The sequence below is a fragment of the Phallusia mammillata genome, chromosome 2, assembly GCF_965637545.1.
Source record: "Phallusia mammillata chromosome 2, kaPhaMamm4.hap1.1, whole genome shotgun sequence".
In the NCBI taxonomy this organism is placed as follows: Eukaryota; Metazoa; Chordata; class Ascidiacea; order Phlebobranchia; family Ascidiidae; genus Phallusia; species Phallusia mammillata.
This window is the reverse complement of record NC_137253.1, coordinates 4708705-4734154: the sequence shown is the minus strand read 5'-3', so window position 1 is coordinate 4734154 and position 25450 is coordinate 4708705. Positions and strand designations below refer to the sequence as shown.

The window sequence follows — 25450 nt, the reverse complement described above, 5'->3', positions numbered from 1 at the left end:
TCTAATGCTTTAAAAAGTGCTTTTTCTATGCAAGGTGAGGATATTGTAGCACAAACAACACTTACTGAGAGATAAAAAATATTTTAGTTGTTTGTCATGCAACTATTCAGTATGTGTGAAAAATGGTGGCTTTGAGGTATTCCGGTTACTTTTTTTAAGATGTTTGATTAAATGTACCAATTTTTTGTTGATTTCGTTTCTTTAACAAATTGCTTGATTTCGTGAATGGACATGAAAAACTTGTCCGTTTTAAGTGTTTCAGGTGGTAAAATGCAACCAGTGCAAATACTGCCGTAGAAACTGGCGCAAGTGCAACCGATACAAACATTGCACACAACAATTACGCCTTCTAATCGCTACGCAAGCCCTTTAACAAGCAATAAAGATAAACAAACATCACATGCGAGTGCTCATAAAAAAGCGAGAGAAGCAGCTATGAGAAATACAGAAAAAGGCATCGTGCACCTGATTTCTCTCGTTTTTTTTCGCGTGCTGCGGTCGAACAAGAGGGTAGGTGCGATATTGAGGCGGCCTTATCGCTGTCAATCTGGCGGCTGAAACCTTTTTCTTGCGCTCGTGTGGCTAACAAACTGCTCTGGCCTCGACCTAAGAGTCGACACTCGAATGATGGTGCCACGGACGGCAGTTGTGAACATTTTAAAGTCTTGTTGAAGGAAGTTTAAATTGGCAATGTCCGATCAGAAACAATGTTGTTTTCAGGTTTTGACAAAATATTGGATTTCATTATCTCGGAAGTACTTTACGCAGAAAAGAACGTTTGTATGTTGAAAGAGCTGTGTAAAATCTCATGGAGTACAGATACCGTTAGCATATTTCAGGCATTTTTGTTTGTTTAGTATCGCTGCGTGTGGCGTGTGCTGTACCGATATAGATATTACGCCATGACACAGACACTTCGTCAATAAAATATGTCTATTCTGGTGTCCCTAGTTTCCGCACAGATCATATGAGACGGCAGGCGATTTGTGAAGCGGTCTCAATTCTGTGTAGGCTTTTACGATTACGATTATGTCTGTCTGGTGTCTGGATATGCAGCACTCTACAATGTAAGTTTGCCGCGTATTAGACAGCTGTGGGCGACTCGAAGTAAATAATCGATGCCGCCTACTATAAGATGCCGGGTTTTATTGCCTTTTAACCGGCTATAAAGAGTTCAGAATTGTAAGTGGTATTTAGCATACAGTTTGCAGTGTGTAAAATAGACACTTTCAAGGAGATATGCTAAGTTTAGTTGAACCCTTAAGAAGGTTGTATTGAATTATGTTAGTTTCCTTACGTTTGGGCAGTTTTTGTGTGAAAATTTGAAGTAAAATAAAGGTTTCCAATTGTCGGTGCTATGTGACACGTTTAAATAAATCAGCTTTGCAGAAAATTTTGCTTAAAGAAGATCATATCTGAATGGCTACACTAGCCAATGCGGCCGATCTCTCGTCACCAGCTGCACTGATGAAACCTTATAGGTCGAAACAGTGTGCACTGTCTGCAGCTTATTATTTATTAGCTCTATGCTTTTACAAGATCATATCTGTTTAGCAATTGGAATAAACATCAGTATGTTTTACAGTGTAGAAGAAAATGCTCATTTAAATTGGTCCAGTTCATAGCATCGCATCTTCGGTCTATTTATGGAGGCAATTTACAAACCCTCCCCATAATTACGACGACTCTTGTAAACTTGGTACTGAATTACTTGAACTTTAGCCCAGCCTTAACTTATGAATATGTTAATTTAAGCAATTATCACAATTATATGGTAAACTAATTAGTGCGCCTACATTTTAGTTTGTTAAAAAATTGAAGGATTTTTAAGGTGTTTTATTTATATTTCACTGGCTAAGTAGCCAGTTGCTGGACCTGACCTGATGTCAAACAGCCCTAAAACGCCATGTTGAAGACCAATTATCTGTTGTGTCTGTTGCTTTGGTGTTGCCTGTCAATCAAACTTTCGGGCCTAAACGGGCTTCTCAAAAACGATTCGGATTCGGGTTCGGGCTCCAATTGCAGGCCCGTTTACAACTCTGGTATGAACCATATTTTACTTTACTTTACAAAAAATTCATGTAATTTAACGACTTTTATCGTGAAATGTGCTGTGTCGGGCATGAAACTAAGGAAATTTGTGCGGACAAATTCCTATCGAGATGCTTTGTCAAAAAATGCGCTTACGCAACAACAAATTAGCAGAAATAGTTTTCTCTTTTCTCCGAAAATTTGAAAACCAATCAGCTAACAACAATAGTTTTCGATTTATCTGCATAACTTACGGTATCGTGTCCAAACAAATATTAGCACAACGTCGATTGGCTGACAAAGCTGTTTGTGAACAAAGCTTGTAGGATTTGATAAAACCAAGTTGTTTATCTCTTAGTGGGTCAACTTTTCCCAGTATTGGACATTGTGGAACCAGTAAACCACGTGAATACCTCGCGGGCGATGACCTTTCACACGAATTGTCGTCACAACGTTGTGAACAGACTTACTAATGTATTTAAATTTTAATGATTTTTTAACACATGTACCAGGGAGCGCATTTTGGCCTGTTTCGCATTCAAATAGGAGACAGGCTGTTTTATAATTTAATCAGTTCTAGGTTGACATTAAGGCAAAAAAACGAATTGCATTTATAAAAGCTTGCGTTGGGGTTTTCGCCTGTACTAAAGATTCAACCAAGGTTTAGCAAAAATGTTATTTTGTTTGAAAAGTAATAGTGAATTTTTAAAAGTAAGGGACAAATGCGCTGTATTGTTGTGGCATAGGAAACAAAAACATTGTTACGGCATAAAGCAAATATTATGCTTGACGTAATGTTTGAGTTTGTATCGGGTTACTGTATTGTTACCAACATCAATGTAACTTTACATTCGAAATAGTTTGAACAGATTGGTGACATGTTTTAGCATTTCTGGCCATGTATGTATGTCAGAATGATTTAAAAAAATAGTATTTTCAAAACATACGTCGGTTAGTAAAATGAATGTTAGTTACCTACAAATAAAAGCAACATGTATTTGATTTGATAAAAGCCGGGATCGTAACTTCGTCAATATTAGTTAGTAAGGCATTAGACACATTGTATGCAGTGTTACATTTTATTGTTTTTATTGCACGTTTTTAATCCTTAAATCTTTTTTCCACGACAGCTTTTTTGTAATGATGTATATGTAACTGCTCAAAATTAGGAAACAGAAAACTGGTACAACCAAACAACCAGCACTATGCGAAGATACAGTGTGAATAACAACACGGCACCCCCAGTGAGGCTCGTGGTACTCGGCGACCAAAACGTTGGAAAATCCGGTAAGCCTTTTTACCCAGCTCGAGCCCGGTCTGGTCAGCGTTAAAAGTAATCCATGCTATAAGCTGAGGTGCTTAACACGCAATCTGCTTCTACTTAAAGTCTCAGTCTGTTGTGTTATTAGACCCTGTGGCAGTTTTTAGCTGGATTTGAGCGTTTAGTTTGCTGAAATTGCTTGGTGTAATGTTTAGGCGAAGTCAGACAGATGATACTAGTGGGTTATTGTTCAGGTTTTTTGAAGGTTTAGTTCCAAGAAAGAACTGGTCTATTGGTCTGACTGCATATAATAAAACAAAACAAAATTACAATGTCCCTTTAGGAAAAAATATTTTATACCTATACACTGCATGAAAAATTCAATATATTTAATATCGCAGGGATCCGTTTCTTTGTTGTAAAGCGACTTTGTCAAAACATTAGTTTTTCCGTTTTTGTGCTAAAATGTTTGTCAAACTGTGAAGAAACTATCGTGTAGCGGTATATTAAACAACTTTAAAACCATTTTAAGCCCTTTTAAAAGTGATAGCAAATCAGTTCATGTATGGTATAACACAAAGAAATACAACCGCCAAAAAACAACACCAAAACCATTAAATCGTCTTTAAAATGTCCAAATCAAAGCAACGTTTTGGTTCAAGTCAACAGCTTTTTGACGATAGCGTGCCAATGTAGGCAAAATGTGCATGAAATGCTGTCAAAAATGACGACCATAATCTGTGGCATCACACCACATAACATAACGGCATCACTTAATGAAGCCATAGCCGCTTGTTACCACTTAAAATTTCGCCTCCCACTATCAGTTCAGCCGTCAATCAACCACCCGCACCAGCACCGGTATCTCGTAAAGAATCAATCGGTTCTGGCGACCGCTTTATGCTTGGGGTTTAGGAAGATATACGAGACTTTTGGGTGTTTAAAGAGAAGTACCATTTAATCTTTGTTCGTGGAAACTGCGTTTATTTATGTGCAAAGCAGAAATTGGTTAAAGTAGGTTAACGACCTAACTTTGTGTAGTTGTTCATCGAAAATGTTCTTGATTACTCATTCCTTTTACATGTTACTTTATTCGGGTTATAATTTTCGTCATAATTGGGATTAATGTTTAAATAATTAAAGCTTTTTGAAAAAACCAACTTTCCAACCTGGTTTTTTAGGTCTTACAAATAATAAAAAGTAAACACAATGTACTGTAGTTGTTCAAAAATGTTAATAGAATTTCTTTAACAAAAACTTGACAAAAAGCTCGTTTTCTGTCTTATTAAAAGTGAACTGAAACTGTTTCAAACTTTGAAACGACCGCAGGATGATAAAACCGCGCAGTTAAGACTTAATACAGTGGTTAGATTGAACCTAGGTCAGGTATAGCTAAATTCTTTTGCCTTGGAAGTGAAATTTAAACCAGAAAATCCGGGTTTCGGCCTCATGTGAATCACGAATGTGGTTTTATCCGGCTAAGGTAAAATCGCTTGAAGGTCAAACAAGTTCTATATTACATATAATATGGTCTTAAAACCATGTTTTTCCACATTTGTTTGGTGTCAGTCAAAATGACGTAATTCTGCTAGCAACAAATAAAACGTCTCCTGTAGTAGAAAAAACAGCATTTATTGCGTCATAGTATTAAGTTTGACAAAACATAATAATTTGAAACACTAAATACGGATCCATTCACAAATTTAATGGTGAAAATAACGGCCCAAATAGACGTAAAAAGCGACATGCTTTATTGTTTAAACGTTTTGGCAAATGCTCATGCTATCATAAGTGATATAATAATAAAATTGAATAACATCGTAAACTGGCAAAATTATTAACAACTTTTCAATAAACTGTTAAATTTCCAAAATCTTGTATTTTGATTGATTCACTGGAATTTTAACACAGCGGGCTGCACCACGAAACGTTAATGCATCTAGCACTGGCGCCAAAATCACTGACGTAAACACTGATAATGCACTCTGTGTGACGTCACACTAGGCAGTCAGTTGACCAATCAGATAACAGTCAAAGCTTGTATGCGTCCACTGAGATTGCAGTTGTCAAATTCGGACTTATATCCGACAACAGAGCTAACTTCAACCGTGACTAAGCATGTCAGGATATCTCCCAGGTTTTGTTTACCGAGTTTATGACAGCTTTGCACACGTTGCCTGTCTTTACTAATTGCTGATCGAATTGATTATGTGTAGACGTGCGTTTCGACATTACATTCTCAAAGTTCCCTGGGACAAATGATTTAACAAAAACGTTATCAAAAGCTTTTACTTTGTGCATAATACACTGAATACTTTTGTTGCAAAATATTACGCCAACAGATATTTACCTGGCAACAAACGTTACCAAACTTGCCGTTATGGGTATTGCAATAGAACAGAGAATGGTTCCTAGAATCAATTTTCAAGAAGCTGTTTGGTAAACAATACCATGTGTAAAAATTCAACGAAAAAGTAGTGCAGCGAAAAAGTACGTTGTTTGCTAAACATTTAAAAAGTATTTTCTCGGCTATTGCCCTATGTTTGTCAAACTTCATGAATCAACTTATTTTCGCTTTAGAAAACAAAAACAAGATTAATCAGAGACAACAAGCGACAAAAAACATCTACAACTTTCAGCTAAAATCACATTAATCCTTCATTTTCACAAGGCGTATCTCAACATAGAGCGTTCACCAGATTTTCCAATGATTCAAAACACGCTTAACGGCCTTGTAAATTTACCCTACCTTCCGGGTCAATGGAGCGTATCAAAACTTCACCCAGAATGACGTCACTGGGTCTGGTTGTAGGAGTTCGCGGAAAAATGATTAAAAAACATTTCCGATTGTAAGAGGGTGAATTGGGGGTTATTCTGTCTTTTCAGGGGGTTAAAAAGGGTTGTTGTGTTTACGACTTGCTCTGAAAAGTATGTGAAATTTGTCCGAAAAACAAGTCTTTGTTTTGTCTTATGAATCTTTGGCAAATAATATGTAAACTTGTAGACAACAAAACAAAAGCTGCAAACACTTAATAACACAGGTGACAAATACGTATAAACAATGTGGCAATATGTACAAAACCAGCACATACAAAATCTCGCATAACATATGTGACGCATTTATATCAAGTAATTCTGCTTAAACTTTACCATATGACCCTTTTTTCGCAAAAAAACCCAAAAAACGAAACAAGCTTTTCATTGAAATCAAGACCGACTCTGCTATTGTTGTTTACAGATTACAGTGATTATATGAAGTATAGGCAGAGGACATCGATAATAAGTGGGTAATTATAAGCGTTCATTTCCTACAGTCGTATTATGAGCGACATATGCTTTACGAATCCTTATTACATCTTGGGTAATAACCGGTCAATAACGTTGTCCCGTAATTAAAATTCTACAGCGGTAATTTATCCCCGACTTTCCGACAGAATGTTCAGTGTCAGTCCGTCGATTCGCCTTATTTGTAAAGTTTGTTAAATTGTAGTGGATTTAAACAATTTAGCTTCCTTTGTTTTCAATGTAAGTTAAATTGGTTTTCATGGATTTTTTGTTTTGCATTCACGTCTGTTTCGAAGTGAAAATTTAGTTTCACCATTCATACATTTTAGGTCTATTATAATAAAAGGTACACTTAAATATAAATGTCCAATTATGTTCAATAACATGCAATTCAAAAAGTATATCATTGTCATTACATTTTTTCAACCATTAAAATCTGCCTGTAAGAAGCAGACTAACAATTGGCATGCAAATAAATCAAAACATTGACCTATTACATCACGGAGTTAAACCAGCAAAAAATCTTTGGAATTTGAGAGAAAATATTTCGCTTGGGAAAAAGATCAGAAAAATATTTCATAAAAATCCTCGAATAAACAATGAAAAAGCGGGAATAAACAATACAAATGCCTCGAACTGCCTTTTTAAACCTTGCTAAACTTGTCATAAACAGTATTAGGCCTCTATTGAAAATCAAAGTCTACCTTAGTGTACACGAGATAAAAAGTCAATAAACAACTTTAAAATTTTCCGGCCGGTTGCTGGGTTACCAAGTGGAGCGTCGTATCTCGGGCATGACGACAATAAATCACGTGACATCACCTGTCCTTTCACCGGGCAATTACCGAAATTTCGGTGTCTGACCTGCTGTAAATTCTCGTAAAACGTGAATACGCCCAATCGTAAACTACTTCAACGTTTGCTATTTGCACAGATAAAAGGTCTGACTTGTGTGCATAGCTGATGTATATTTCGTAACCGTGCTTAAGCTGTCATTTTTGTTTGTGTTGTAAAATCTAATGGGGTTTGCTAAGTTTGCAGTGAGTCGAATCCCAACATTGTATGTAATGCGAAAAAAACAAACAAGTGAATAAAAAGAAAAACGTATGAAAAAATTATGAAGAAGTTTTTAAAAACTGTTGTTTCGAAACAATATCTCATTTATCACATGAAATGAAACTACCGAAAGAATGTTTTACAAATTGTAAAATACTTGCTAAACAACAAATTTAAGGTTAAAATTAATTTAACAAATGCCAAAATAGAAATACTCACACATCAAAAAATTATTGAAACATGGGAAAAATTTCCCTAACATGTGTGGTCCGTGATAAACTGCCCCCAGACTTGAGCGACGTGTAATTAATCCCGATTGGGCACTTGTGTTTACATTTTGTTGTTGTTTTTCCAGCTTTGGTGGTCCGATTCCTTACCAAACGATTCATTGGGGAGTACGCCACTGGAACAGGTAAACTATTTTTCTTTTATCAGTAAAACTTTCTACTTTTGACGTTAGGACTCGTTTCCTCAGAGGTTGAAAGGGCGTTTGCGCCTGCACTAAATACCACACACATGTTAGAAAGCGAACAATATATCTCTTGTAGGTGTAGTAACGCATCGGCTTAATGATCTCCTTATCAACCCAGACACGGTTCAAAATTTTTGACCCTACATTAGCTGCGATAAGCGATTAATGTCTTGCGGTTTGGACAAAACGCGTTCGCACCATAAACCCGTGAAAATTTGGCTTTAAAACGAAAAAGAGGGTAAAGGTCATGTTCTAGTGATAATGTTGAACGATTTTCTCCGTGGAGATGGGATTGTTTGTTATCTTTTCCATGACAACTTGTCAAAACGTTTGTGGAACAATTGTTAACTGATAAACTGAAGCAAATTCGTTTTTCAACGAATATACGGGGCTGTCGAAAGTTTAACGCTAGTAATACAAAATTAAGACAAACGCAAAAGTTGATAAACAACACTTGATCTCTCTTGGTAAAAAATTGATTGATTTTAGAAAAAATATGTAAGTTGTTTACCCGAGTATCTGTTTTGCGCAACGTATAATTTTTCGTTTTTTATCCAATTTTTCTTGTTCCTTTACCAAAAAATGTTTAATGTGTCTTCAAAATGTTGAGAACTTAGAAATATATTTCCGTTTCGAAAGAAAAACGTTGCTTTTATAAAACTTATTTACAACTAAATTACCTATTCTGCGGTTATTTTCTATTTTACAACCATAAACAATTGCGGTGGCGCCATTGTGCAATAAAACTGTCAAATTATTTCCTGGATAGGGAGTCGTATAACTCAACTATCTCCATTTTTATAGAAATCACCTATCAACACGACCTTACGTTGGCAGGAACTCCTGTTACAGCTGAAATATGTGACGCCACTTACTGCAAGGTATTGTTGTTTACAAGGTTTTCTTCCAAATTTAAAAAAATCTCAGACGCTTTTTTCGCATGAAAAAAATCCGTTTTCCAATTTTGCAACCGGGATTTAGGGGTGCAAAATATGGTTTTAACGATTGAGTTTGTTTTTCGTATACCCCTAAATTGCTCTTACTCATTGGGTCACGTCCCCCAATATAGCCCCCTTGAAAGCTGTTTTTATTACCCCCTATTGTCGGTTGTTATTCTGTCAAGTCCAGATGGATGCTTTCACGCTTGGTTAAGCACGTGGCTATTAATATAAGTTGTTCCTCCGTTAGCTGTTACAAGCAAACTTCAATTATAGATTAGAGAATGGGTGATACCAGTTACCGAGTTTATAAAGGATTAGTTCAAGCAGACCATCGTGTGTGGAAATTATTCTTTTCCACGAACTAACTAATTAAACGGTTTTTACACAACATTTACATGTCTTTGTACTAGCATACAGCATACAATAATATGTCTAATTTTAAAGCAGATGCCTCGTTAATTTACAAACTTTATACTCTGCTCTAATCGCTATATCGCAGTAAACTAAACTGGATTTGTGACTCTATTTGATTGAGGTAATAGCATAAGTTTAGAACAGTTATCGGAGTTAGGACTCGTTCAACGTCATACCTTTATGAATGACGTTGCATTTTTTGCGTGACGTCATCGTTTGATCAAGACCTGAACGAAATGCAAACAATTGTTATCGAATCAAGAAGAAATATTCGACTTAATGCGCCCGTTCGCGTTTCAGCGTGACATGAATCGTACAGCGAATAAATTTATGGTGGAAATTTGTTTACCCAACTTGTTTGCCGCTCAGCCGAGCAACGGGGTCCTCTTTGACGTTAACAGATGCGCAGTTTTTCATGTACAACAGCGAGATTATCGCTTTTTGCGCGCTGAACCTTCACAACCGACCACCTAGGAGGCCACACAGCTTACAATTCTAAAGCCCATAAATCTTCGGCGATGTTTAAGTTGCAATTAGAGAGAAAGTCTGAGTACTGTTACCACCGCAGTGAAGCCGTAGAGAACCAATGGCCGAAAATTACCTCGAAAGTGCATTTATCATAAAAAGTGGCGTCGTTATTGTGGTCTTGCAGTTATTTTGAGCTACCTGGAGCATGCACATTAAAACTGCTTGTGTTTTTAACAGCTTCAAGCAATCCAAATGTTTTTTTTGGTTTTCCTGTAGCTCATAAGAGTTTTAAGCACGTTTGCCGTTTTCTAACACAGTAAGAAATCGTCTTTTTTATTACTAGCGGAGGCAATAAAGATTCGCAGTTTTTCTAGTTGAATAAGAAACGGATAATGTACAACAAGTGAAGTATATGTTTATTTATCCAAAAGCCTGATAGTTTTGCTTTAATAAACAGTTCTACTGTCCGAATTTCGCCGCTTTAAGCCTAACTAAGTCAAACCGTAATCGTCAGTTCAGGCCTTCCTATAATTAATTGGTTTTAAAGACATATACTTTAAAAAGGCATACTGGTGTGCTTTTTTTTCACTAAACGTCGGCAATAAAGCACATACGAACTCTAAAACCTCTTCACCTCTATCTCGTCAACAAGTTGTACTACATTGCGAAAAACAAAGTTGTCGGCTAAATTTCACCATTCATTCCTACAAGACTGATTGGTGTCAATGGAATCACTCACGCGTGCTAACTCTGTTTTTCGCAACTCGATTCGGGTGTTTTGGGGGTAAACTAAAAAAGGGTGACTCACTTCCGACGAATAGGGGTCGGTTTAGGGGTACAGGGCCCTTAAAATATCCCAAGTGGTAACTTCATTGGAATTTGTAGCACGAAATGATGTAGAGCGTTTTATTGATGTCTGCTTGTAATTAAGTTTGGAAAACTAATCAGATTTGCTAAGTTGTTATCGATTTTCGTGTTTAAATCGATTTGTGAAACAAATGCACAGATTTGTAATTGCTTTGTCGCCACAGTTTGTAAAATAGTTCAAATTGACATAGATTTTTAGTTAGAACTATTCAACGTGCCAACGCAAATAACAATTTAAGTTGATCTCCTGCAAATGACGTTTACAATTATGTCATTTAAAAGCTTGCCAACTGTTTGCATACAACAGAAAAGTGCCCATAAATTGTTTAATCAGACATAAAAGCCAAATTTTCACAACATGCACCAACAACAGCTAGTTAAACCACGTGACAAACCAACCGACGCGTAACGAATGATTGACGTTTTGAACTCAAGTAACCCCGTCGCGTTTCCGGGCAACAGTTGAGTTCTAAAACCAGTCTATTTTAGAACACAGAACAATCAACAACCGGCAGGTTTACAATCGCGTGCTTTACGACCCCTGGGACAATAGTTTGAAACAAACAGCGGTTCTGTTTGTTACGAAACAATCAAACTATCCCTTAACGCATAATCACGCTTCGTTAAATCAAAAAAACGTTTCCTTTATTTCTTTATCTTTGTTATGGTTTTTGTGTTTGTTGCTCAACATTACGAATTTGATGTTGTGGAAATTAATTTTGAAGGAGTGGTCTTTTCCTGTAAATCGAACCTCGGGTTTTGTTCATCAAACAATAGCTTGTAACCTAATATGCGAAGTTCCTATCGGGCTCGTTTTTTTTATGCTTGCTTTGGACTTGCTAGAGTAAAGGGATGCTTTCAACTTCAATGAGATTGATTGGTTTTCCGGTAACTTGTTATGACCTGCGCGACGTGTTCATACACAAATATTGAAACATAACCACTTGAAACAACCAAGAAAAGCGTTGAAAGAGAGACTGGCTGGTTTAGTAATAGTGGTAGTTCATCTTCTAATACAAAAGTAGCTTGGGCTATTTTTAATACAAACGCATCTACTATATTCAAACAACGGTATACCACAATAGCGAAAGGATATTGAATGCAACTATGATTTGGGGCCAAATGATTAAAACTACACTGATATAAGCGAGATGGAACAGAATAAATTCCAGACTTTAGCAGTGTTAAATGGCCTCTGGCATAGACCATGCGGTTTTGCTGACTAACGTTATGTTACTCACAACTTTAAACACCAAAACAGATCCAGTAGCACAGAATTGCAACCACTGATTTTACAATTAGGGTTTGTTACATTAGTAATTGTTTAATTTATGAAATATGAGTTATTATTTAATCATAAACAATACTGCCAAGGTACTGGTGTATATATAATACATCGTTGAGACGTTTCGACAATCTCTGTTGTCATCATCAGTGCAGGTTCAGTGACGATCGAAACGTCTGAACGATGTATTCTATATACACCAGTACCTTGGCAGTAATGTTTATGATTAAATAAAGTGTAGTGTTCATGAGTTATTATATTTGTGACTTTGTTTTACAGAATCATCAAACTTCGTTGAAGAAATATGTTGGAAAATGTGACGCTTATCTGATTGTGTACAGCGTCTGCAGTCGCGATTCATTCGAATATGCGTGCTCACTGGCCCATGACATACGCTTGAGTCACGTGAAATCATCCAACCAGAACGGACTGCCTCCCATATTGCTTGTGGGAAATAAATGTGACTTAGATCATTACAGGTACAAAAAAAACCTAAACTTTTTAAATGTTATGTTTTAATGAGTCTAAAACAGATTATGTATGTTGATTTCTTCCCTGACCTGTAGGATAGAAATTAGACTCGTAGCAGCCTCAGGCGTTAAGTAAAATTCTAAACCTGATTTTGTTTTAAGTGAAAACTTAATCGTTTTACTTGGGCTTGATCACACAGATTAAGTATGAGAAATAACCTTGGCGCATAGATTGAAACGATATTAAGTTTGTTATTGGTTATCATCTGCTAATTGCCATAAGCTTGAAAACGTGCCGATATGATTGATTGGGATCCCGCTTTTGTTTTGTTTTTTGCACAGTTTACCAGAACTTATTGTTTTTGCTTGCGCCATCAACATGGATACATTACTGTACTATAAAGCTTCTTGTAAACATTGTTAAAAACAACATAACTTATAGGCCATAAAACAGAACACAGATTAAATGTTTACATTCTTTACAGTAAAGTAAACGTACTAAGTTAGTAATGCTTGCACCATCATTTTCAACGAAACCATAGGCCCCACACATGATCAAATGTGCTAATGTGTCATACATATACTATCAGCTAAATCCATAACACGAATTCAAGATTTATTTTCTTTACAGAGAAGTAAAAAGGTCCGAAGGAGAGAGGATAGCCAACACACTTTCCTCCTGCTACTTTGTGGAGACATCCGCAGCCGAGTCCTTCCAACGCGCGGAGGAGGCTTTCCACCTCGCATTCCGCCTCATTAGCCTCCGGTATCAAACTCTCCTCAACTCCTCAACTCCCACTCCAAAGAGGAACAGGAAAAAGAGCTTCAGTCAAGTAGCTCACATGATAAGGGATCACTATAAGAAGCAGACTTCACCGGGAAGTGAGAAGTCTTCCGAGGGTTTTTCTCCCATCTTCCGAAGCTGGTCAATGTCATCCGATAGAAACAACAATGGGAATCCATTCCAGGAGGGAGGGAAGAGAAGTAGGAGGAGCGCTGTTTCCGCTCTAAAGACAAATCAATCCTTACACGGTTTTCAGCGTCCCCAGTCGAAGTGCATGTCACTGGAGACTCTTAATGAGAAACCGGATGCAGAAAATGACCCTGCGTCCACTATGCCGAGGTGCTCTTCTCCTGCGCGAAAAACTAGCCTCTACCAACACAACAAGTACCACACTATCGACAGTGCAATGGCAACTCGTTTCTGCAATCCTAATGATGACTCAGCGAGATCTCGAGCGTCATCTGACGGAAACAAAATGTCAGTAAGCACGGATGAGAATTTCGATTTGAGCGATTTTTCCACCGCTGAAGATGATCCGTTTTCATCAAATTTCGAGTCCTCTCTATCATCCAATCCCTCGTTGTGTGAAAGTCGGTCGCGTGTTGAAGAAGCGGAGATGAACTTTCAATCTTCATCTGCTGCGGATGATAACAAGAATCCACAGAGAAAAACCTCATTGAATAAAAAATGTTTAAAGATTTCAATTCATTCTGATGGAGAAGCAATTGAAGATGGAGGAATTTCTCCGGATGCTGCAAATATTCCCCCTAAATCTGCTCCTCTGCTCGCATCCTCAAACAAATTCCGCTTCTTCCCGAACGGCATCCCAGAAAACCAGGAAAACGGCTGGGTGAGATTCGGAAGCACCCGTGCTCCAGTTTCTCCTCTCCTGGACGGACGCAGGAGGAATAAGAACAAACTTAAGGCGGAAGAAAGTAAGAAGAGTCCTCCTGGGAATCTACTGATGCAGTTTTTCAAAGGAAACCTTGCTTCCACTTCAAACTCCCGGCAAACGCCTGGACCAACTCCCGCTATTTCAGAAACATCCATTGCATCCACGTGTACTATTGGAGAAAGCATCCGATCTTCCAACGCATCCCTAGCTGATAGTGATGACGGGAGGATCAGTTTTCACACTTCTAACTCTTCCTTATCCCCATCAATGGGAAATGGCCACTGGTCGAACGATCCAAGCTGGTCATCCACCTCTTCTGCTCCGACATCTCCGAGTTTAAAGAAGAGTTCGGTTATCAGAGAGAAGACACGACGTCCCAGTTTTCGTGCAACTGTTCATGATTTTATCAGGAAGAGAAAGAAGTCGCATCCTCCAGAATGTTACAGGATCCAGGATCGTGTTTATTAGCTTCCTCTTTGTGAGAAAGTTTCTTTTTTTCATTTTATTGAGCATTTCTTTACATTGCCAGTTTTGCTTGATTTGTGATTAATTGTTGAAAGTTTCCAACGACAGTTTCTAAAGTAAATGCAGTTATTCTACTGATAATGACAATAGCGATTTTTAAAACATATGCACTGCAATGTATTTCCAGCAGCTACAGTTTCGTAAAATATGTTCATGACTTTAAAAAAACTTGCTTATTTTGACAAAGAAGAAAACAACCAACAAAGTTTACAAATTCAATTCACACAAACACAGACTTGCCTGTGCAACTTCTTCAATTTTGTTTACTTGTTGTTTACCATTCCTTTGCATTGCACAAAATCAATCTAAACTTTGTCGAGTAAATCAGTGGTTCTCAACCTTTTAAGCTTGCGGACCGGTAAACTTTTAAAACCAACTTTGCCGACCGGTGGACTTTCAAAATCAACCCAAAATGTAACCACGACAAAAATATGTAGTTCAAAAAAAGTATGAAACATTAAATTTAATGAAAAGTTTGCTGCTGTATGTTTGATATCATACGTGTTAAACGCGGTTCTAATGATGTTTCTGCAAGCCGAAGTAGAGCGTTGACTTCCACGTGATTTCTGATCCTTCAACACCTTGCATTTTGCAATTGAGATTGTAATAATTGTAATATACTTGGCGGACCCGCGGTTGAAAACCACTGGTGTGAATTAAGTTTGAAATGGCAGCAAAAAACGCTATAAGGTTGTACAAGGTCATATGGCATAGGTTTCGGATCGTAAACAACTTTGTTATTGTTTGTTGCTTGTTTTGTGTTTGTTCCCAACACAATTTGCCACTTTTTGTTTGTGTATCATAGTGTTACTGTACCAAACACTTGTATCTCGAAACGCTGTGAGTTTTATTCGTCATTAAATAAGTTCCAAGAGAAAACTTTAAGGAGTGAATTTTTGGACTGAACGAGAAATTTTGAAGCAATATTAAATTTTACAATCAGACCTTTGCAAGACATAGATGTAGGTTACTACATGCAGATGCAGAGTCTAACATAATGTTGTTGGTAAATACGGATATTCAACTTGAGAAAAGTAAAGCTAAGTGTCGCTAAGTTTGTAAAGGCGTTTTTTGAACGAGAGGGTAATCACGTATCCTTGCTCGACAGCACACTCTAGCGAGCAAAGTATTTTTGAATCTTAGTAAATTTGATGACCCAAAGATTGTTTCATTTTCTTAATTGTTGCTTAGCTTGACTGTAGGTAAAGAGAAGGTTTAAGCGGTTGTTTATTTGTCGTTGGTAATGCCTCAGATTATATGTCCTAAAGTTAAAAACGTTGCTTTTCGGAACTTTCCTACAGCCTAAACTTGCGCGCGTGGTTTCTTTCTAACTTCTTTCATGTGATACTGTTTAGTGCACAAATATTGCTTCTGTTTTATATAACTTTCTTGACATTGCTTATTGAGATTGAAATACGTGTGAAATGCATTGCAAGTGTTTATTAAAGGGTTTTTTTCGTGGGTAATTTTGCTGTTTTTCTTTTTTACAGGTCATCGTTGAGCCTAAAAAAAGTTACAACGCGTTTAACCTTGGAATAATAATTCATTACAGAAGCCAGACATAGTTTTATTGTTAAACACCATCTATGATCGAGGTTTACCTCACAAAGTTGCTATTCCAGTGTTTTTCGTTGAAAGCCCTGGTCATTCCGCCATAGGTTGTTCAGATCACGTTCTACTTCAAGATCGTGTAAAACGTCTTCAAGTTTTTCCATAACGGACCAAAATACCCTGATGAAAATTTATACATCGGAACAGGTTAGATTGTCTGTAGCACACTTATCATTTCATGTCTCGATGCTTCTGTGTCACCCGATCCGTCTACTTTTAGGCGCTTTAAACTGTCGGTAAATAAAGCCGTGTTTACCTGCCTTCAGCTTCTTGAATGAGACACATCAGTCCAACTGCAATCAAAATCACAAGACAAAGTCGTCGATCCATTTTTGGGTACAGATTTATATTCAAATCTTAAACTATTTGGAATAAATGGTTAGTCAAAACTTGCGGGTTTTTATAGCCTTCAAACAGCATTTCCACCAAACATATGTTTTGTCACACGTTAGTGACTCAATAGAAACTCGTAGCTCGCCTTCCTAAAAAGGATGTTAACAATTAATTTACATATAAATGACGGAACTCCTCACTGACATTCGTAAAGCATATGTGCTGGAATTAAAGAAGCATTTTATCGTTTTGTAATCGACTAAAATCCCCAGGTTTGAGTTACCATTTTGACTTTTACCGAGTAATATATAACGTCATCTTGATGTTAGGAATAAACAATTATTAGCAAATTTTTGTGCGTCCCTACGGAAAGGCAACTTTAAAACGTTTTAATTTTGCATCCGTGTCTTGAATTTTGTCGTAAGAAACAACTTATCTGCACGTTGGTTATAATTTCAACCGTTAAGATTAAAGAAGACATTATATTGCAAATCAGTTTATAACTTACTTTTGTGTTTTGGGTACTTATGAAAAGTACCATCTGTTTTGCAATAACAAAAAACGATACTTGGTCAAAACAACCAGTTATCTATCTTTTACAACATAGTACTGTTTTTGTTACAAACTGCAACAAACTCATGAAAGTTTGAGTGGCTTGAGCATGTGTTGTTGTTGTCATTTGAAAAACATACTGTTTTGTCGTGCAGATGCTGCAATGGGAACTCTCAGCAGCTTGGCTTCATCCAGAGAATGTTGACACCAAGGAAACAAGCATGAATGTACTTGCTGTATGGTTAACTTCCTTGTGTCGTTTAGTGCAAGAACATATGTTTGTTGATATATGCAAATCGTTCTATCGTTACGGAAGCAAGTTTTATTGTCAAACACTGTACATTGGCCGAAGTCAATTGTGCTAACCAAAGTTTCGCTAATGATTCCATCCGAGATCCTCATCATGTTTCCATCCAAGATCGTTTAATACGTCTTCAAGTTCTTCCAACGCAATCCTTGGGTCATTTTAGCGTTAGAGCATAAAACGAATATATATGTATATAAAGTAAAAAATTCGAAAGAGATTATTTTTGTGAACAATTTTAGTCATAAGAAATCCAGGAAATTATTAAAACTGTGTTAGATTTCAACAGTGCACATTGTTTGACCCACAAGGTCTCCTGGGTGTAGCTGGTGACAAACGTTGGACTCATATTCTTGTGTAACCGGGCTTGGCAATTTAAGTACCCTGCCAGTCATCAGATTTGTTGAGTTTTATTAGCCTGTTAGGTGCACTGTCTGCAGCTTACTTATAACTTACTAGCCCGATATTTTTGTGTTTTAGCTTTACTGTGAAATACTAATGATTGTCGCCAGCTTCACTCCGTCAATTTTCCCACCCTAGGCTGACGCCTGAGGCTTACATTCCTTAAATATTCATGTTTTGACAGAGAACTTCAAGACATTTTAGAGTTTGGAAGAAATATGACTTTAATTTTGTCAAAAAAAACAACATCTTTGAACATTGGTCTACTGGCAAGTTCAAGCTAATATGTATGAGTATCGTTAAGATTTTTAAATTAGTCAACACGCCATGACTTCATGCTGTTTTTATTTTTTAGCCAATTATTGAACCAAATGTCATTTATAAAAATGTTGTGTTGTTTAGACAACCAGCTTTTCGTGACCATGTTGGATTTACGCAGCAGTTAAATTACAAAAAAACGAAACCATTTTTTTGATTCAACAGTTATTTGCTATTGTTCGCGTCTATTAATATGGCTTTTTTACAATCTTGTTATCAGTATTGTTTTATGCATCAGATTTCAAGTATCAAAACCAATATTATGAAAAACAATTAAGAATACCAAAACAGCTTTTATGCAAAAGCAACAGTTTGAAATAAATATTCCCTCTTGCATAAAGCAAACCTATAAATTATTTATCATCTACCGACGTCATATCATGTAAATTAAAAACCCACAGCGTCCGGTTTCGCTTCAGTCAGTTCGGTTCAGTTCATTTTTCAGATATAAGAAACCATGCTAGCTGAAATGCACTTTAGCAACAAACAAGCAGGAAAAAACGTATTAAAAGGTGGAAACGTTCAAGTAATTAAAGGTCAAATGTTGTGGTTGTTAAAAGTTTACCTTGGTTAAGTTTAGTTAAGTTTTGTTGTGCGGAGCTTATTTGAGTTGTGTTGAGTTAGTTCGTGTGAAATTAAGTTGAGTTAAGTACCTTTGCGGCAAAAAAGCATGAGGTTTTAATTTTAAGACCATCAGATAATAAAAAAATACATCAAAAAAAAAATTGCATTAAATTGATGACATCAATTTGTTTGATGCAAGCAACTAATGGAACCGTGGAACTGATGGCAACCCGCGCAGAACAATGCATTGTTTTATTTCCTTTTTATTGTGGGCGAAACAACGCTTTAATGCGTCATGCTTCTAATAAGTCTGTTGTCACAAAGGACATCAACAAAACTTAACGCATTTAATTTATCTTTATTAACCTAAACATACATCAGGTTATTTTGCACACAACCAACGCAGTTTATCCCAACGTAAACCCAATTTAACTTTGCTTTTCCAATTGGCAATTAACAAAAGAGCATGGAATCGATGCGTACTTTGTTTTATTGCATTTTTTTGACTTCAATTCCACAGCGACTGCGTTGATTGCAAAAAGTCCGACGATGTCAATTTGTGCAAGTATGTTTTGGCATAGGATTGTTGTCTATTAGGTTGCAAATAGTAATGCCTTGAATTTGACATGTGCTTTGATTCAAATTTTATAAAATTTGCAGAAATTAACATATTTAGTTGCATAGTGTTAGCACCTAATGATTAAAAATCAACTATTTCGTCTGCAAGATGTTAGATGTTCAGTTTCGTATATGTTTTATCAAGAGTTGATTTGAAGTGTTAAGTTGTAAATTACGGTGTATTAATCACATTGGGTTCAGTTAAAAACATTAATCAGAATAAGTCTTATAGTTTGGTCTGATTCATCCGAACCTTTAGTTTCGTTGCATTCCTGGCTGCAATCGTTCAGGGGACATCAAACCAAGAAAGGCGTTGAAAATTAGTCAGAACATTTATAATAAAACACATGAACAGGAGACCTGACCTACCTAGCCTAAGTTTAGTATAAATGATTAATAAGGGTTGACTTAGTTGTCCCATGATAGGAATGCGTACTATAAGCATCCCATTGTGTTAGTGTCAGATTATACGCTGGACTGGACTTTCAATAGATCCTGGGAAGTATAGCTGTACATATGCAGAATAACTTACTTATACCTAGTGTATTATTGGACTGGTTTATAGTTAGACCATATTTCAATAAGTAATATATTACTTCTGATTTGCGTATATGCGTAATTACAACTTTTGCCACTGTCGGCAAAACAGGAATCTGATAGAAAGATTGAAAGTATTCTGATTAAGTTATATAGTGTTGAAGAGCAGATTAGGCAATTATGAATCTTTAGGCTTCGTTTAAAAACCTAAATTTTTCCAACTGACATACATGCATATAAGTTATATATAAGTGTGTCGGTATCTGTGTAGGCTACATTATTTATGTATCTGTATTTATAATTAGCTATCTCAGAAGTTAAACTGTTTACAACTAAACTATCTTCAAAAATTGGGGAATTAGGTATTTTAACAATATGGTTTTATAATGTGGTTTTATTGCAGTGTGGGTTGGCTTGAGTTATATTTCTTTTAATTGGAGTCAACTTTATTTACTCGTTGTTTGTTGCTTGCCGCAGCCCACTCACTTCACGCCAACTTCCGCACTATAGTCAGTTGATGCAAACTTTGAATCATAACTGATAGCTCATAACGCAGGGATGAAAAGCGACCTGCGATCTGTTATTATGGATTTAGATAAAGTCCTTCGTTCAACTTACAAGATATTCCGAAAATTTGATGAAGATAGAAGTGGTACGCTGGAACATAATGAAGTTCTAACTTTGCTAAAGGTTCGGCGTTGTTAATTGATTTTAAATTGTAAAATAACATCGTACATTTACACAGCAACTTGAAACATGTAACATATTAGCAAGAGTTGTAAGTTTGTGCAGTACTTTCTCTGTTTTAATATGGGGTTGAATGTGCAAATGGTTTTACATTAGAGTAAAATTATGATTTGATTTAAGCAATCCTAATTCTTAAAATTGCATATGAGTTTTAAGAATTAGCTTGTTATGTGAAATACTCTCTTTTTTATGTGGATTAAAATGTGGCGATTGATTTAAAGAAAAAGATTGCAAACAGCTGGGTTAATGTGATCAATTTTCATTGTTTATTTGGAAATTAGCTCAGCGTTGTTTACTATAACACGTAATAATGAGCGTGATTGCCGCTTGTTTGTTGTCAATTGCTTACACTAAGTTGTTTTCTTATCAGGCTTGTAACATCGAAGTATCAGAACAGGAATGTACGGAATGCTTAAAAGGAATCGACTCAAATGGCGACGGTAGGAAGTATAGACTTGTTTTTACAAAAAAAAAATAAGAAGAAACCCGAAACTACTAACAACATGTAAACGGGTCATTAATTTTGAAGTTGTAGTTTTTCCCGTAACGGCCTTTCGGTGCCGCTGCGGATAAACTGAAGTAGCCTACGTCATAACATAGTCATAGTTACGTCACTGCACATTTGAGCTCTAGTCGCTAAAATATTTGTTTTAAACGAGTTGCGATCTAGCTTTACAAAGTGACCAAATCCCAATCGAGCACATTTTTCAAACCCAACAAAGCCATTAAGTCTTTTGCGGAAATGAAAATGTATAACAAGGCCCATAGTAAGGGTGGATACCAGGCTCAGTGTTAATTATCTGCAATCAGGAAATCAAGTAGAGATGTGGCTACAACTCAACACAATATGAAATACCAGTAACCTCACTGACTCAACCAAATAACAGTCTTAAGTCGTTGATAAGCGTTATGGTATAGGAAATGACGTCAATCGTTTGTTTACATTTGAATAAGACTACACCGCGTTTGTCTGCTGCAATTTAAAGTAATACCTTTTCTTCGTTGCAAAACAGAAAAAAGCAAATGTAAATTTATTGAAGAATTACATCAATGAATTAGCTGCAGGCAGTACAAATTATTTCTGTCTACATGGTCTAATCAGTGCAGCTGGTCACAAAACAATGACCGTATAGGCCAGGGGTCTCAAACTCAAACTGGTTTGGGGGCCAAAAACAAACTTGTAAGTAAGTCGGGGGCCACACTATCAACACATTTGTTACGGTGTAACATGACAAGAAAAGACATTGTGTGATTAAAAAGTGAAATATGCATTAATACGACTTAACTACATTAAAAAACAAAATTGTAATAAATAGGAAACAGATATACAGTGTAGCAAAGTGAAAGAGTCAACTGTGCTATATTGCTTTGTGTGGAAACAATGGCCTACAATGATGCAACAATGTACAAAATATGACGCAACAATCGCAATTGCTGATTTTAAAAATGATCTCGCTCATTTAAACGCTGCATATACCACCAATAGAGAACGATTGTACCATGTAAATTCACCGGTCTAACAGGATATTCCGCCTAAGTAAAACACATAACTTCTGAAAGTTACTTCACGGGCCCCACAAAAACCCTTGGAGGGCCGCGTGTTTGAGACCCCTGGTATAGTCTCTTGTAACAACATTACGGCACATTGTCTATAACAGCAGTCGGCAACCTTTTTTGTGCTGCGGGCCGGTTTTGAAAGTGAAATTTCATCGCGGACCGGTCTTCATAAAACTACAAATATATAGCTATAAAAACGCTAACATTAGTTTATCATCCCCGGGATATTAGGGCAAAAAGTTTTATACAATTTAAACTAAAAATTATACGGCCCGGTAACAAACTCCTCGCGGGCCGGTACCGGGGTGCGGACCGGCGGTTGCCGACCACTGGTCTATAACACCGAACACAATTAGGTACATAATTCACGGTTTTGAGTATTTTCAGCGAAGCGGACCTAGCCAATATCTGAGTGTAAAACATATGTTTGCAATGTTGCAAAGTTTCTACAGTTTTTACCTGACGATAAAAATAGAAACTGTTAAAACATTGAAATGTTCTGCAGTCGGATACTAGTTTGTATGTTTGTGCTTAACACTATTAAATTGTGACTATCACATGAAAATAAAGATCATAATGAACAAAATTTGTTTTTCAACAACTGTTTTTTGGCAGGAGTCTGGGACTTTACCGAGTTTATGACATTTCTCGGGATGATCTACAGCGTCAAACTTTCCGGAGCGGCACAGAAAGAAGAGAACGATACGAAAAAGGCACAAAAGCCAGATGTTCCAAAACGAAAAGAGAGTCTTGTTCCATGAAATAAACTCGCAGCCAAATGTTTTTTGTTAGGCTTTAGTTCAACTTAAAAGAACTTTTCCCGAGCAAGAGTGTTGTTGAATGTATATTATGTCGTAATCCGAATCATCTAAACCACACCTCTTTTTAGACATTGGCAAACTGCAATACTGAACTAAATTTGTAGTTTTAATGCTATTTATTGTTATCCCCTTCCTTAATACCTAAAAAATTTGATGAGCTACGGTTAATGTTTTAAGTATTAAAAAACAATGTTGTCTCTCAGGTTGTAAAATAATCCATTTCGTAATACGTACGTGTTTTTGAGTACCAAGCTTCAAATCTTACTGACAAAGTAAAAAAATCGACAAAGAAATTATCCATCCTTTGTAGAGCAGTCAGATCTTCAACAGCCGTTTTGTGTACTTGAGTGACCTGAAGCAATAAAAGCTTGACGTAACATGAGCAACATCTAGCGAACAAAAAATAGGTTACCTTAATCAGATATCTTGCATAGTTGTCTGCAAATGTTTTTTCCTGGTTGCTGTTCAGTTAGTTTAACATCATTTGAAGAGCTATTTAAAGTTCTGCTAAGATCTCCACATTAGCTTTTTCTCTCGTACTCATTCAGCAGCTACCTGCATCACTTAAAAGCTTCAGCAATTTTATTACGGCTGTAACTTAAACCTTTTATTTCTTATCTCTGTCGACTTGTGTGTCTTTTATGCGCTTTCCAGGAACAAATTTTGAAAACACTTTTGCTTGTGAATTGTAAAAATCTTTTCATAGAAAATTATGAAATATCATTAGTTGAAAAACGGCCGTTGGCACTATAAGAAAACCATGTGATTAGTTGCCACATAGGTCGCCAATAGCACAGCTACTTTACAAGAGAAAAAAACAAAAAGTATTTGTAACACAAAAATGCAGTAAAACATACAAGGGTAAAAATTATACCATAAATAGTAATTTCAGCGCAGTAACTTTATTAGTCAAGCAAGACACACACAAAAAACAAAAGTTACTTTTTGTCAAAAAGCAGTTAAATTGTCGGTCTCTTCTTTGCAATCGAATTTCAACATCTCTCATATACCTAACCTTGGCTTCTGCCTACTTTTTGCAATTTAAATCAGCAAAAGCAGTTGTTGTTAGATCTGAAAAAAAGCTAACCTTGTATTACTAAATAACAAAACTGCAATTATAGCCTTTTACAACCTGTTGCATTAACTGTGTTGTTCAGCAGCATTGCTTGGCACTAAGGTTTCACCCGCTTCAATCAAACAAAGTCTGCTTGAGGCACAACACGCTTTGACGTCACATCGCAGCGCGCAATTAAAAAACAACGCCTTTGATACTTCCTGTTCCCCGTGGTATGAATCGAACAGCATCTGAAAACCTAACGAAAACAATCTTACACACAGTTACACACCAGTGGGCGTCGGCACGTAAGGGCATATGGGAGCACACACCCCTCAATTTTAGTGTACCTTTAATTAACCGCTCCACAATAAAGTATTGACTGCTTGAATACAATACACATTCAACCCCTATGTCAGGGGCGGGCAACTTCTCCATTCGGCGGGCCTGATATGGGAAAATGAAGTACTTGGCGGGCCGGATTCCTGAATCGATACATTAATCGCGTATTTATCCAATGATTTAAAACGGATTTTTGACCACCTAAACCAGGGTTGGGAAACCTTTTTGTTTATAAAGGCTACCAAACGATTTATCGACACTCGTGTAGGCCGCATAGACTATTTCCCAGGCCAAGGACAGTGATGTTCAAACTTTTTGACTTACAGAATGGTCGTTTTGCTATTTCCTCGTAGTTTGTGGGACTTACGGTCCAAGCTAATTAAAATTCACTACATTTTCATCTTCACTACAACATTCAGGATTTATTTAACCTAAAATTGCTGAACCTGGAGTTTTTGGTAGTCCTATGGAAATCGCTTTATGTACCACTATGGGACCATGGGTCTTGTTTGAAAACCGCTGCCCTGGAACAAATCAAAAAATAATCTGCAATAAAATCAAAAATACGTTTCTGTCTATTTTTTTCAGCGCCTGGTGCAGTCGGTTATATCAACATCTTAAAAATGTATTTTGCCATCGAAGGCCGCACTTAGTGCCCTAAAAGACCGCATGTGGCCTTTAGGCGGCAGGTTTCCCACCCCTGAACTAGGCTATACGTGTGGAAACAAAGGAAACCGTTAAAGTAGGACACACACAAGGTTGGTAGTTATGTCGTAACAATGGACGTATGGTGCAATGGATTTTTTTTTGCTATTGGGGAGCGTTACTGTCCGTTACAACTGTAATTTGACGTAGTAAGTAAGTAATGGGGGATTGCGGCAGACTGTGGCCGCGGGCCACATTATCATGTAAGACCGGAAACTGTCCGCGGGCCGC

General features: G+C 36.8%; 2 protein-coding genes and 1 long non-coding RNA gene across 5 annotated transcripts; 2 read left to right on the top strand and 1 right to left on the bottom strand.

The window, feature by feature from the left end:
• Positions 1-541: 541 nt before the first annotated feature.
• Positions 542-15620, top strand: LOC145213711 (uncharacterized). 2 transcript variants are annotated; one of them, XM_080082084.1, is made up of 6 exons: positions 542-3318; positions 6531-6575; positions 7989-8045; positions 8910-8986; positions 12360-12559; positions 13182-15620. In XM_080082084.1, exons 1-6 carry the CDS (start codon positions 3237-3239, stop codon positions 14695-14697), a joined length of 1977 nt encoding a protein of 658 aa, XP_079938210.1. In that variant the 5' UTR covers positions 542-3236; the 3' UTR covers positions 14698-15620. The 2 variants fall into 2 exon arrangements, with proteins under 2 accessions (XP_079938210.1, XP_079938211.1); XM_080082085.1 differs by lacking the exon at positions 6531-6575 and having other exon boundaries at positions 544-3318.
• Positions 15621-20367: 4747 nt separating this feature from the next.
• On the top strand, positions 20368-23362 carry LOC145214999 (uncharacterized). The gene is made up of 3 exons (XM_080083653.1): positions 20368-20683; positions 21111-21180; positions 22913-23362. Exons 1-3 carry the CDS (start codon positions 20552-20554, stop codon positions 23056-23058), a joined length of 348 nt encoding a protein of 115 aa, XP_079939779.1. The 5' UTR covers positions 20368-20551; the 3' UTR covers positions 23059-23362.
• LOC145215000 (uncharacterized) lies at positions 22087-24346 on the bottom strand. 2 transcript variants are annotated; one of them, XR_013857171.1, is made up of 5 exons: positions 24251-24346; positions 24061-24189; positions 23531-23865; positions 23353-23470; positions 22087-23165 (listed from the first exon to the last, which is right to left on the bottom strand). It is a non-coding gene; the product is annotated as an uncharacterized LOC145215000 (long non-coding RNA). The 2 variants fall into 2 exon arrangements; XR_013857172.1 differs by having other exon boundaries at positions 23531-23673.
• Positions 24347-25450: the final 1104 nt, after the last annotated feature.